Source organism: Macaca thibetana, chromosome 10 (assembly GCF_024542745.1).
Source record: "Macaca thibetana thibetana isolate TM-01 chromosome 10, ASM2454274v1, whole genome shotgun sequence".
NCBI lineage: Eukaryota > Metazoa > Chordata > Mammalia > Primates > Cercopithecidae > Macaca > Macaca thibetana.
This window is the reverse complement of record NC_065587.1, coordinates 19,193,062-19,207,060: the sequence shown is the minus strand read 5'-3', so window position 1 is coordinate 19,207,060 and position 13,999 is coordinate 19,193,062. Positions and strand designations below refer to the sequence as shown.

At 46.9% G+C, this 13,999-nt stretch overlaps 1 protein-coding gene across 1 annotated transcript in view; it reads right to left on the bottom strand.

Annotated features, from left to right (window-relative positions):
• The window catches only part of PISD (phosphatidylserine decarboxylase), a 44,555-nt gene extending 34,443 nt beyond the window's left edge, over positions 1 to 10,112 (bottom strand). The window contains exons 1-2 of the mRNA XM_050806745.1: positions 10,001 to 10,112; positions 9,656 to 9,799 (exon numbers count right to left, since the gene is read on the bottom strand). Coding sequence (XP_050662702.1) covers positions 9,656 to 9,720 — 65 coding nt within the window. The 5' untranslated portion in view covers positions 9,721 to 9,799; positions 10,001 to 10,112. The remainder of the gene's footprint in view (positions 1 to 9,655; positions 9,800 to 10,000) is intronic.
• Positions 10,113 to 13,999: the final 3,887 nt, after the last annotated feature.

Genomic DNA, 13,999 nt, shown 5'->3' with positions numbered 1-13,999 from the left:
TAAAAAAATCAAAAACCACACCCTTGCAGCATAGCGCTATTATAGCTAACATGATGAATCCGATCCTCCTATAGGCAAACAAGGTTTGTACGGAGAAAAAGCATCTTACCATGACGAGCGCCACCCCCAAGGCCAGCCAGATACACAGCTATTAACACAATGAAGGGTGTATTTCAGTATATGAAAGTTCTTTCAGTTCTGAACAATGTTCATTTCTTAGACTGGATACTCCCACTACCACAGCAAAAAGCCTAAAATCCTGCTTTCTAAACAGAATTTTAACAGGGAGTGCAAAAACTGACTAAAGCATGAATTGTTGTGTTCTGTACACTGCCACATTGTGTTTTCCAGAATACTGAAAAACCCCTAACTGAAAGAATGTTTGCAGACTGATTAACAAGGCTTTGTCTGACAGGAGGAAATAGGAATGGAAGATGATCATTTATATATCCACCGTAACTGGACACAGGGCACTCAGGTGGTTTGTTTTGCATATCCACCTTCCCCCTCAGGAACCCTGCCCAAGAACAAAGAGCTCAGCTTTTTGTCCACTGCTGTAGCCCCAGTTGCTGGAACAAATATTGGGAAATTCATTATATCAGTTTGGTACGTCAGATTTAGGTACTTTCCTTTTTGCACATAAAATTTCCTTGACTTAAAAACAGCTAGCCAGGCATGGTGGCTCATGCCTGTAATCCCAGCACTTTGGAAGGCCAAGGCGGGTGGATTACTTGAGGTCAGGAGTTCAAGACCAGCCTGGTCAACGTGGTGAAACCCCATTTCTACTAAAAATACAAAAATTAGCCAGGTGTGGTGGCACACACGCTGTAGTACCAGATACTCAGGAGGCTGAGGCAGGAGAATTTTATTATGGGATCTTCCCGATTTTCAGATGAATGCTGTCATTTCTTCAGTCCTACACAAACACTGTCTACCATGTTATCATTCTTTGGTCCCCCTACTTTTCTGCTCTTCTTCATTCCAAGCCTAAAAAGAGCTCTCTATTCACTGTCACCACTTCCTCACCTCTCAGCCTCTTAGTCCCACTCAATAAAGTTTTGTTCCTATCACACCACCTCATCAAGGTCACCAACAACCCTCCTGTTGCCAACACCAACACACACACACATCTGAGGTCTCATCTTACTTGACGTCTCAGCAGCATGACACAGTTGATCTTTCTCTCCTTGAAAAACTCTTCACTGGGCTTTTGGGACCGTGGTTTTTTCCTCCTGTTTCTTCTCAGTCTCTATTTGTGAATTCTCCTTTGCTTCCTAACTGTGGATTCTTGCCATGCCCAGGGTTCAGATCTCTTCTCTACCTATGCACTCTCCCCAGAGATGCTTATCCAGTCCCATGGCTTTAAAGAACCATCCACTGATGACTCCTTCATTGCTCCTCCAGGGGCCAGCTACCCAGTGGCCCCACTTTGAGTCCTCTTAAACCGAGTCTGTAGAAAACAGGATTCCTGACCCTCTCTAACTCACCTTCAATCTGCTCCTGCCCCAGAGTTCTCTATCGATAGCAGAGACTAGCCAGATATTTACCAAATGCACTTCCTCTTCTGGACACCTGTTAGACTACATTTCCCAGCCTCCCATGCAGCAAGGTGTGGCCATGAGACTGAGTGTGAACCAATGAAATCTGAGGATCATTCAGGCTTCCCAGGCATTCACCTCCAAGCTTACCTCCTCCAGCCAGCTTGATGCAGACAAACATGCCAACTGTGGAAGTATTAAAGATGGCAGGAAGGCCAGGCACGGTGGCTCACACCTGTAATCCTAGTGCTTTGGGAGGCTGAGGTGGGGGGATTGCCTGAGCTCAGGAGTTCGAGACCAGCCTGGGCAATATGGTAAAACCCAGTAGCTACTAAAACACAAAAAATTAGATGGGTGTGGTGGTGTGCACCTGTAATCCCAGCTACTCAGGAGGCTGACGCAGGAGAATTGCTTCAACCTGGGAGGCAGAGGCTGCAGTGAGCCGAGATCATGCCACTGCACTCCAGCCCTGGGTGACAGAGCAAGACTCCATCTCCAAAAAAAAAAAAGATGGCAGGAGACTGGGTCCCTGAACATTGCTTGGAGAACAGCTGCCCTGCCAATCAGGAGCACCCAATAGGGCTTTACAAAAGTGAGAAATAAACTTCTACTGCGTTAAGCCACTGAGAATGCTAGTGTTTATCTGTTACAGTACCAGCATTACTATAATTAACATACCAGGTCAAAACAAGGTACCACTGTTCATCCAGCCCTCAGGTACAACCTTTTTTTTTTTTTTTTTTTTTTTTTTTTTTTTTTGAGACGGAGTCTCGCTCTGTCGCCCAGGCTGGAGTGCAGTGGCTGGATCTCAACTCACTACAAGCTCCGCCTCCCGGATTCATGCCATTCTCCTGCCTCAGTCTCCCGAGTAGCTGGGACTACAGGCGCCCGCCACTTCGCCCGGCCAGTTTTCTGTATTTTTTAGTAGAGACGGGGTTTCACCGTGTTAGCCAGGATGGTCTCGATCTCCTGACTCATGATTCGCCCGTCTCGGCCTCCCAAAGTGCTGGGATTACAGGCATGAGCCACCGCACCCAGCCCAGGACTCATTTTTAAGTCCTTTCTTTCTCATCATCCAAATTCAATCCACTGGCAAGGCATGAAAACTTTACCACTGGCCAGGATTGGTGGCTCACGCCTGTAATCTCAGCACTTTGGGAGGCTGAGGCAGGTGGATCACCTGAGGTCGGGAGTTTGAGACCAGCCTGGGCAATAAGTGAAACCCCGTCTCTACTAAAAATACAAAAAAATTAGCCTGCCAATATGGTGAAACCCCATCTCTACTAAAAATACAAAAAATTAGACGGGTGTGATGGTGGTGGCCTGTAATCCCAGCTACTTGGGAGACTGAGGCAAGAGAACTGCTTGAACCCGTGATGTGGAGGTTGCAATGAGCCAAGATCACACCACTGAACTCCAGCCTTGGCATGACAGAGACAGACTTTGTCTGAAAAAAGCAAAAAATAAAGGCCGGGCATGGTGGCTGATGCCTGTGAGAACTCCCAGCACTTTGGGAGGCCAAGGTGGGTGGATCACAAGGTCAGGAGTCCAAGACCAGCCTGGCCAGCATGGTGAAACTCCATCTCTACTAAAAATACAAAAATTAGCCAGGTGTGGTGGTCGGCGCCTATAGTCCTAGTTACTCAGGAGGCTGAGGCAGGAGAATTGCTTGAACCTGGGAGACGGAGGTTGCAGTGAGCCGAGATTGCGCACTGCACTCCAGCTTGGGTGACAGAGCAAGACTCTGTCTCGAAAAAAAATAAATAAAACAGAAAGACAAAATCCCACATCTTTTCAACCTCTCAGATCTCTAGCTACTTTCCCTCTCTTCCTCCTCACTCACTCCTCTTGCCGCTCCTTGTCCACACCACATGTGTGCCCCTTTCCACACTCCTCCATTTGCTGTTTGCTCTGCTGGGTACACCCCTCTCCTATGTGGCTCACTCTCTCATCATTTAGTTCTCTGCTCAAATGTTACTCCTCAGTGCAGTTTTTCCTGAGCACTGTATGCCCAAGACTTGGCCCTCTTGAGCACTAACTTCTGAATTTTTTTTTTTTTAATTTTTCTGGGTATGTAGTAGGTATATATATTTACGTGTTACATGAGCTAGTTTGATACAGGCATGCAATGTGGAATAATCACACTAGGTAAATGGGATATCTATCCCCTCAAGCTTTCAAGCTCTGTGTTACAAATAATCCAGTTACACTCTTTTAGTGTTTTGTTTTGTTTTTTGAGACGGCGTTTTGCTCTGTCGCCCAGGCTGGAGTGCAGTGATCTCGGCTCAGTGCAACCTCTGCCTCCCAGGTTCAAGCATTTCTCTGCCTCAGCCTCCCGAGTAGCTGGGATTACAGGCGCCCACCACCATGCCTGGCTAATTTTTTGTATTTTTAGTAGAGACGGGGTTTCACCCTCTTGGCCAGGCTGATCTTGATCACAACCCTGTTGTGCTAGCAAATACTAGGTCTTACTCATTTTATTTTATTTTTTTGAGATGGAGTCTTGCTCTGTTGCCCAGGCTGGAGTGCAATGGCGCAATCTCAGCTCACTGCAACCTCTGACTCCCGGGTTCAAGCAATTCTCCTACCTCAGCCTCCTGAGTAGCTGGGATTACAGGAGCACACCACCATGCCTGGCTAATTTTTTGTATTTTCAGTAGTGACAGGGTTTGTTGGCCAGGCTAGTCTTGAACTCCTAACCTCAGGTGATCCACCCGCCTGAGCCTCCAAAGTGCTGGGATTACAGGCGTAAGCCACTGTGCCTGGCCCATTTTATTTTTTTGATACCCATTAACCATCCCCATTTCCTCCCATCCCCCCACCCCCCCACTACCCTTTCCAACTTCTGGTAACTATCCTTCTACTATCTCCATGAGTTCAACTGTTTTAATTTACAGCTCCCACAAATAAGTGAGAACATGCAAAGTCTGTCTTTCTGTTGAACACTAGCTTCTTAATTATCTTGCTTTTTCTTCATAGCATTTCTCATGACCCAAAATTAATGGATTCTGTATGTATTCAGTTATTTGTTTACTGTATGTATACCTCGATGAACACAGGGGTTTATCTGTGTTCTCACTGGCCTTCAGTCTCAACAGTGAGAGTATGCCCAGAAAGATGAATGGATGGGTTAAAACAGATGTCTCTTCTACATGCATTCTGCATCACATCCCGCAAGTAGGGAATTAAAGCCCACAATTAAGCACTACAGTCTGCCTGTGCAACTCAAATCTCAGCGCTACCACTTCTTAGCAGCTGTGTGACCTTAGGAAATTTCTTAACTAACCTTAAGCCTCAGTTTCTCCACCTGCAAAAACAAAACTCACCTCATTAGAAGACAATCATGCAAAACCTGAGCCCAGGGCCTAGCACCTAATTACATTGTTATTACTATTAAGAGTTGATATTCAGCTGACATACACTGGGATGGCCATATCAATCATCTATGACCAGCATTCACTCTCACTAATCTGTCTCCATAGTGTCCTGGTAATAAGTTTTTTTTTTTTTTTTTTTTTTTTGAGACAGGGTCTCACTCTGTCACCCAGGCTGGAATGCAGTGGTGAAATCACAGCTCACTGCTGCCTCGACCTCCTGGGCACAAGTGAACCTCCCACCGTAGCTTCCCAAGTAGCTGGGACCACACACATGCACCCAGCTACTTTTTGTAGAGAGGAGGTCTCACTATGTTACTCACGTTGGTCTTGAACTCTTGGGCTCAAGCAATTCTCCCGCCTCGGCCTCCCAAAGTGTTAAGATTACAGACATAAGTCACCACACCTGGCCAATTGCACTACTTTTTTCTTTTTCTTTTTCTTTTTTTAAGACAGGGTCTCACTCTGTTGCCCAGGCTGGAGTGCACTGGCATGATCTTGGTTCACAGCAGCCTCAACCCCCTGGGCTCAAGCAGTCCTCCTACCTCAGCCTCCCAAGTAGCTGGGACTACAGGTATGCACCACCATGACCAGCTAATTTTTGTATTTTTTGTACAGATAGGGTTTTGGCATGTTGCCCAGGCTGGTCTTGAACTCCTGAGCTCCTGCAATCCACCTGCCTTAGCCTCCCAAAGTGCTGGGATTACAGGCGTGAGACACCACGCCCAGGCCTAAGACATTTTTAACATCACTGCTAGTAGTAACATTTTGCCTATAGTCCTTATGTCTCCCTTGTTTTCTAAAGCTGTGAAAGTTCTCCTAAAACAGAACTGACAGACCTCTTGAAGGCATTATCCCATATTCCACCTTGTATTACAAGTATATAATAAAGTTCCTTGAAGACAAGGCCTATTTCAAATGTTTTTAAATTCTTCATTCTCTCCTCCTCCCCTTCTTTTTTCTCCCTTCTCCATGGTCCCTTGACACTGTGGCTTGCAGTGGTAAGGATGTCATAAATATTTCTGAACGGAAGTCATGCACGAAAAACTACTTCCTAGGTACTATTGTCCATATTTGCCTGAACCTAAGAATCACCTGTAAAAACTACAGTTGCCAGGGCCCCAACTTGTATCTACTGAATCTGAAATTGGCAGCAGGATGGGGGCATGTCTGGAATCTTTCTCTTTTTTTTTTTTTTTTTTTTGAGACAGAGTCTCGCTCTGTCGCCCAGGCTGGAGTCCAGTGGCGCAATCTCGGCTCACTGCAACTTCCGTCTCCCAGGTTCAAGAGATTCTCCTGCCTCAGCCTCCTGAGTAGTTGGGACTACAGACACAAGCCACCACACCCAGCTAATTTTTGCATTTTCAGTAGAGACGGGGTTTCACCATGTTGGCCAGGCTGGTCTCGATCTCCTGACCTCGTGATCCACCCACCTTGGCCCCCCCAAAGTGCCGGGATTACAGGCATGCGCCACCGCGCCCAGCTTTTATTTTTTTTTTTTAAATCAGCTAGCCTCCCAAGTCACAGCAGGCTCAGAGAGACTTCCAAGGAATCTCTATTTCTTTTTCCTTTTTTTTTTTTTTTTTGAGACGGAGTCTCGCTCTGTCGCCCAGGCTGGAGTGCAGTGGCGCGATCTCGGCTCACTGCAAGCTCTACTTCCCAAGTAGCTGGGACTACAGGCGCCCGCCAAAATGCCCGGCTAATTTTTTATATTTTTAGTAGAGATGGGGTTTCACCATGTTAGCCAGGATAGTCTCGATCTGCTGACCTCATGACCCGCCCGCCTCAGCCTCCCAAAGTGCTGGGATTACAGGCGTGAGCCACCGTGCCCGGCCAGGAATCTCTATTTCTAACAAGCATCCCAGCCCATTCAGCCCATTCTTTTATCAAATGAGTTTGGGAAACATGGCCCTAAATTATCACCCAAGATGTTACCTATCACCTGTCACACATCACCCAGTTATTGAAAAACTTACCTGAAATATAAGGTTTTCATTTACATGTCTCACAAATAGACACTGGTTTACTAAAAACCTACGGAAATGTTATCTTTTTGGTTTGTGTATCAATATCATTTCTATCTTGATACAGAATACCTTTGAAAATTATGACTTCTTATTGTACCCAAATCTTCATCCCTCTCACCCTCTGCATCTAAGTCTAATCTTATCTATCTACACTGGTACTAAAATACAGCTTTTTTGGCCCGGCACGGTGGCTCATGCCTGTAATCCCAGCTCTTTGGGAGGCCGAGGCAGATGAATCACAAGGTCAGGAGATCGAGACCATCCTGGCTAAAATGGTGAAACCCCGTCTCTACTAAAAATACAAAAAATTAGCTGGGCGTGGTGGCGGGCACCTGTAGTCCCAGCTACTCGGGAGGCTGAGGCAGGAGAATGGCGTGCACCCGGGAGGCGGAGCTTGCAGTGAGCCAAGATCGCACCACTGCACTTCAGCCTGGGCAACAGTGCAAGACTCCACCTCACGGAAAAATATATATATATGTGTGTGTATATATATGTGTGCGTATATATACGTGTGTGTATATATATACGTATATATGTGTGTATATATATGTGTATATATAGCTTTTTTCTCCCCCTTTTTAAAATGATGGTGACTGAGGTACAGCTTCCTCTCATCATTTAAAAAAATTATTGTAGATGGGGTGCGATAGCTCACCTCTGTAATGCCAGCACTTTCGTAGGTGAAAGTGGGTGGATGGCTGGGTGCGGTGGCTCACGCCTGTAAACCCAGCACTCTGGGAGGCCGAGGCAGGCAGATCACGAGGTCAGGAGATGGAGACCACCCTGGGAAACATGGTGAAACCCCATCTCCACTAAAAATACAAAACTTAGCTGGGCATGGTGGTGCGCGGCTGTAGTCCCAGCTACTTGGCAGGTTGAGGCAGGAGAATCGCTTGAACCTAGGAGGCAGAGGTTGAGGTGAGCCGAGATCACACCACTGCACTCCAGCCTGGGCGACAGCGAGACTCCATCTCAAAAAAAAAAAAAAAAAAAGTGGATAGATCACTTGAGCCCAGGAGTTCGAGACCAGCCTGGGCAACATGGTAAAACCCTGTGTCTACCCCCCTCAAAAAAACCAAAAAAAACAGCTGGGCGTGGTGGCGTGCACCTGTGGTCCTAGCTACTCAGGAGGCTGAGGTGGGAGAACTGCTTGAGCTGAGGAGGTGGAGGCTGCAGTGAGCCATCATCACACCACTGCACTTCCTCTTGGGCAACAGAGTGAGGCTCTGATTCCCAAAACAAATAAACAACAACAAAAACTTTTTAAAGATGTCATATTTTAGTCCTTCCAATTCATGACACACTTTATTTTTAATTTTTTTGAGACAAAGTCTCACTGTGCCGCCCAGGCAGGAGTGGGGTGGCGCAATCTTGGCTCATTGCAACCTCTGCCTCCCAGGTTCAAGCAATTCTCCTGCCTCAGCCTCCCAAATAGCTGGGATTACAGGTGCCTGCCACCACGCCCAGCTGATTGTTGTATTTTTTTAGTAGAGACGGGGTTTCACCACGTTGGCCAGGCTGGTCTCGAACTCCTGATCTCAAGTGCTCCACCCACCTTGGCCTCCCAAAGTGCTGGGATCACAGGCGTGAGCCACCGCACCTGGCCTATGACACACTTTAAATGAATTCAGGGTTGACTCATAAACAGCGCGCCTGCTAATAACATTGAAAACAAAGCTTTCTGCCCAAATTCTAACAGTTACCACCATAATGCAGAGCCCTCTCCTAAGAGATAATCATTTCTGTACAGTTAATGATGAAAATGTCACACTTTCATAACAAGACCAATGACGGTTACTGTTCCCCCCTCAGTCCAAATCCGGTGTCCTTCTCCTCCCAAAACTACAATAAGTTATCCTCTGATCAACGCTGACAAAATGAACCCTGTAGGAAACACACAAGTATGACGCATCTCTCAAATCTTAGCTCTTTGAAATGACACCAGGCAGCCGACTCTGAGTCACAGATACCAACATTTTAACCCATTTTCTGACAGTCCAAATGCTCTATTTTCTGTATAACAACTGTCCCCACAGTGGGCAGCCTGAGAGAAAGATCGTCGCGTGAGAGAGAGGTACCTTGATTCCTGGCTCTGCTACAAACTGGCTAGGTGAACTCGAGCAAATCCCTCCCTCTCTCGGAGCCCCAATCTCATTAACTCCAAAGAGAGACAGCTGGACTAAGAAGACCCCCTCAAGTCTCTTCAATTTCTAAGAACCTAACAGCTGGGGGTCACAAGGGTAACCAAGACTCTAGCCCCATAACAGACTGCTTTGAGATTACTTAATCCAACCCTCGAGCTTCAAAGACTAAGATCCAGAAATGAAAGTAGCCTGACACTCAATCTAGTGCCCTTCCCACAAGACATCCCTCCTTCTACAAAAACCAACACATGAGAAAATGGCATCTGAACATCTGAAAGCCCTGCCTCGAGTCGAGTGACGGGCAGGAAGCCTATTTCATCTGGTTTTGTCCCTCGTGAACTTCCACCTAGCTGGAAAGGGCAAAGCGAGACTTTCTAGGCCACACCTTAACTAAATCCGGACCGCCCTAGACAGGAGCAGTCGCACCTGCTTCTAAGCTCGAGGTGAAGGTAGCTCCGTCTCCACCCAAGCTCGCCTCAGAGCGAGCCCGCGACAGAGAAACATCTCTCTCCAGACCCCAGCTTGGTCCAGGTTGCCCCACGCCCCAAGGCAGTCTCTCCGCGCTGCTATACCTGCTCCGCCACGGCGCGACCCCGTGCAGTAATCGCAGGAACCGGTGCACCACGGATGTCGCCATCTTCTCTCCTCCCGCTCAGCGAGCCAAGCCCCCTTCACACGCTGGGCGCACGCCTAAGGCGTCACGAGTCTCGAGTTCACTGGGCCAATGAGAAAAGCGCGGGCTGGGGGCGGAGCCGACTAAGCTCCGCCCTGTGTCTACTACCCACCCCATCCGCTTGGCACCTCCGGAGCTGGGGTAACTAGTGCGGGTGGTGGAGCTGTCGGTTTCGCTAAACCTGGGCTTGGTCGCAGCACTACCACTCCTCCTCCTTCCCTCTGGCGTGCTTTTCCGCATGTACCTGGAAAATCTGAGTCATCCAAGGTCCAAGAATGTCGTTTCAAGTGATCGAACTTGCTCATTTTACAGATGGGGAAACTGGGCATCCATGACTCAGCTCTCGTTTTCTGAGTGCCAGAGTGTGTTGTGAGCACTTTGCATGCATGGTGTAACATCATTCTTAACTCCTACCGCTGTGCTGCCAGGGAGACCGGGGACAAACGGTCTTGGATCACCCAGAAATGCAACCAGTCGTTAAATTCGGTGCCTGGTGCTTGCTCTTAAAAAGGTTCCTATCTTCAATTGTAAGAGGAAAACGAGTTTTCAATCGTGTCTGCTACTTTTTACTGAGCACTGACTAGAGACTCGTGGCTAGGACCGAAACATTATCCCCATTTTAAAGATGAGGTACCTGAAGCTCAGAAAGGTTAAGCGACATCTTCAAGGGTACATAAAGGGCACATGCTCAAAGACTATAAAATAGTGAAGCCAGAATTGGAACATACGTCTCTGACTCCAAAAACCATGTCCTAAACATTCTTCCTATTTTTTTTTTTTTTTCCTGAGACGGAGTCTTGCTCTGTCACCCAGGCTGGAGTGCAGTGGTGCAATCTCAGCTCACTGCAAGCTCCGCCTCCCAGGTTCACGCCATTCTCCTGCCTCACCCTCCCGAGTAGCTGGGACTACAGGCGCCCGTCACCACACCTGGCTAATTTTTTTTTTTTTTTATTTTTTCGTAGAAACGGGGTTTCACTGTATTAGCAAGGATGGTCTCAATCTCCTGACCTCGTGATCCTCCTGCCTCGGCCTCCCAAAATGCTGGGATTGCAAGCGTGAGCCAACGCGCCGGGCCTAAACATTCTGCCTTTTAAGCCCTTTGCCTAGAATCTGGCAGAATTTGGTTCCAACAACTGCAGGAATACAAAGTTACTTTTTCCTCTGCTAAGCTGATAATCACAGTTGCCTTCACCAGGCATTTGACAGGAGGAGGAATATGCTCCCTGGTGCCTGCAGTTATTTCTGTGTAGTTGGCTTAAGTTCAACTAGGGCATACTCAGCTCCTACAGAGAGCTTAGAAGGCACCAGGTTTGGTATTTGGGGGAAGATACCTCCCTTTATTATGGTTTTCAAAAGTCCGAAAAGAAAAAAAAAAATTGTATAGAATTGGTTTTGGCGGGGCACAGTGGCTCATGCCTGTATTCCCCACTCATCGGGAGGCTGAGGTGGGAGAATAGCTTGAGCCAAGAGTTTGAGACCAGCCTGGACAACATAGTGAGACCCCATCTCTTTTTTTTTTTTTAAGAGGCTGGGCACGGTGGCTCACCCTGTAATCCCAGCACTTTGGGAGGCCAAGGCAGGCAGATCACCTGAGGTCAGGAGTTCAAGACCAGCCTGGCCAACATGGTGAAACCCCATCTCTACTAAAAATACAAAAATTAGCCGGGCGTGGTGCCGCCTGCCTGTAATCCCAGCTACTCCAGAGGCTGAGGCACGAGAATTGCTTGAACCTGGGAGGCGGAGGTTGCAGTAAGCTGAGATCGTGCCATCGCACTCCAGCCTGGGAGACAGAGTGAGACTCCATCTCAAAAAAAAAAAAAAAAAAAAAAAAAATTGGTTTAATTGGTTTTACTATCTAATTGAGAGTAGTAAACCAGCAGGGAATGCAGGGAAATTATTTCAAAATGAAGTGCATTGGGAAAACTGAATATCCACATGCAAAAAGTAAAGTGGAGTCTAACACCACATACAAAAATTCATTCAAAATGGATCAGAGACGTAATCTGAAGAGCTAAAACTATAACACTCTTAGAAGAAAATATAGGGGAAATCTTCATGACGTTGGATTTGGCAATGATTTCCTGTATATGACATTAAAAGCACAGGCAATAACAACAAAAACAAAGATAAACGTCAAAATTAAAACTTTTGTGCATCAAAGAACACTATCAAGAGAGTGAAAAGACACCAGGTGCCGTGGCTTACGCCTGTAACCCCAGCACTTTGGGAGGCCAAGACAGGCAGATCACCTGAGGTTGGGAGTTGGAGACCAGCCTGGCCAACGTGGTGAAACCCTGTCTCTACTAAAAATACAAAAATTAGCCGGGTGCGGTGGTGCAAGCCTGTAATCCCATCTAGTCAGGAGGCTGAGGCAGGAGAATCGCTTGAACATGGGAGGCGGAGGTTGTAGTAAGCCGAGATTGTACCATTGCATTCCAGCCTGGGCAACAAGAGTGAAACTCTTGTCTTTTTTTTTTTTTTTTTTTTTTTTTTTTTGAGACAGTCTGTGTCGCCCAGGCTGGAGTGCAGTGGCGCCATCTCGGCTCACTGCAAGCTCCGCCTCCCCAGTAACTGGGACTACAGGCGCCCACCACGACGCCCGGCTAATTTTTTGTATTTTTAGTAAATACTGGGTTTCACCCTGTTAGCCAGGATGGTCTTGATCTTCTGACCTCGTGATCCGCCCGCCTCGGCCTCCCAAAGTGCTGGGATTACAGGCATGAGCCACTGAGCCCGGCCAGAAACTCTGTCTTGAAAAAAGAGGGAGAGAGAGAGAGAGAGAGAGAGAGAGAGAGAGAGAGAGAAAAACACAACCCACAGAATGAGAGAAAATGTTTGCAAATCATGTATTATCTGATCAGGATATGTGCTCATTACCGTCATGTAGATAGATAGGGAAGAACCTATATTTCCAAGCTTATAGGGAAATAAATAAATAGATGGCTCACTGAAATGCTTTTAGAATAAAAGTCTCCAGCTTTATTTTTTAAGATGAATCCTCACTCCGTTGCCCAGGTTGGAGTGCAGTGATGCAATCTCGGGTCACTGCAGCCTCTGCATCCCGGGTTCAAGCGATTCTCCTGCCTCAGGCTTCTGAGTAGCAGGGACTACAGGCGTGCCACACACCCAGCTAATTTTTGAATTTTAGGCGTGCCACACACCCAGCTAATTTTTGAATTTTTAGTAGAAACGGGTTTTCATCATGTTAGCCAGACTGGTCTCGAACTGCTGACCTCAAGTGGTCTGCCCGCGTCGGCCTCCCAAAGTGCCAGGATTACAGGCGTGAGCCACCGCGCCGGGCCTGACAGTCTCAAACTTTAGAGCAGGCTTCCTGCCCACAAAGGTTTGCACTCTCTGTGCCTCCTTCAGTAAGAAACAGCATTCACTTCCGTAAGACCCACCAACTTAAGCACTCGGATCTTCGGCAGCTTATCTATACATTTGGATATCACTTACCTCATGGAATTGCAAGGATAAAAAAAATGCAGCCTAACTAAGTTCAAGGCACCTGGTAGGTGCGAATTACTCAACAACTAGGGGGCATTAATTTCTGAGATTTCTCTGTAGCCGCTAGGGGGCAGAATTAGCCTAGAATTTAAGAACCAGCTTGCCTCAACTTTGTTTTCAAAGGATTTTTGCAGTGTGGATGGTGGTGGCGGAGCTTCCAGTCTTTCGTGAGCCCTAAGCACTTTTGCCTCAGTGGACTGACCCCTTTCTCCATTAAAAATTAAAAATTATATTTTACAACTGTGTTGGTATAAAGACTATTGTCTTTATATTAACACATTTATATTTATAAATCCAACCTGAATTCATAATTATTATATTCTTTTCTTTTTTTCCCTTTGAGACAGAGTTTTACTCTGTGGCCTAGGCTGGAGTGCAGTGGCCCGCGATATCGGCTCACTGCAATCTCCGCCTTCCGGGTTCAAGCGATTCTCTTGCCTCAGCCTCTTGAGCGCCTTCGATTACAAGCGCTTGCCACCATGCCTGGCTAAATTTTGTATTTTTGTTTAGAGAAACGGGGTTTCACCATGTTGGCCAGACTCATCCCAAATTCTGGGGCTCAAACGATCCTCCCGCCTCGGCCTCTGGAAGTGTTGGGATTACAGGCATGAGCCACCGCACCCAGCCTCATTTTTAAATTTTAAATTTAAAATTAAAATTAATTTTAAAATTAAAAATTTTGTTGTGGGCCCTTAGCACTTTTTTCTTTCTCTCTTTCCTTCCTTTTCTTCCTTTC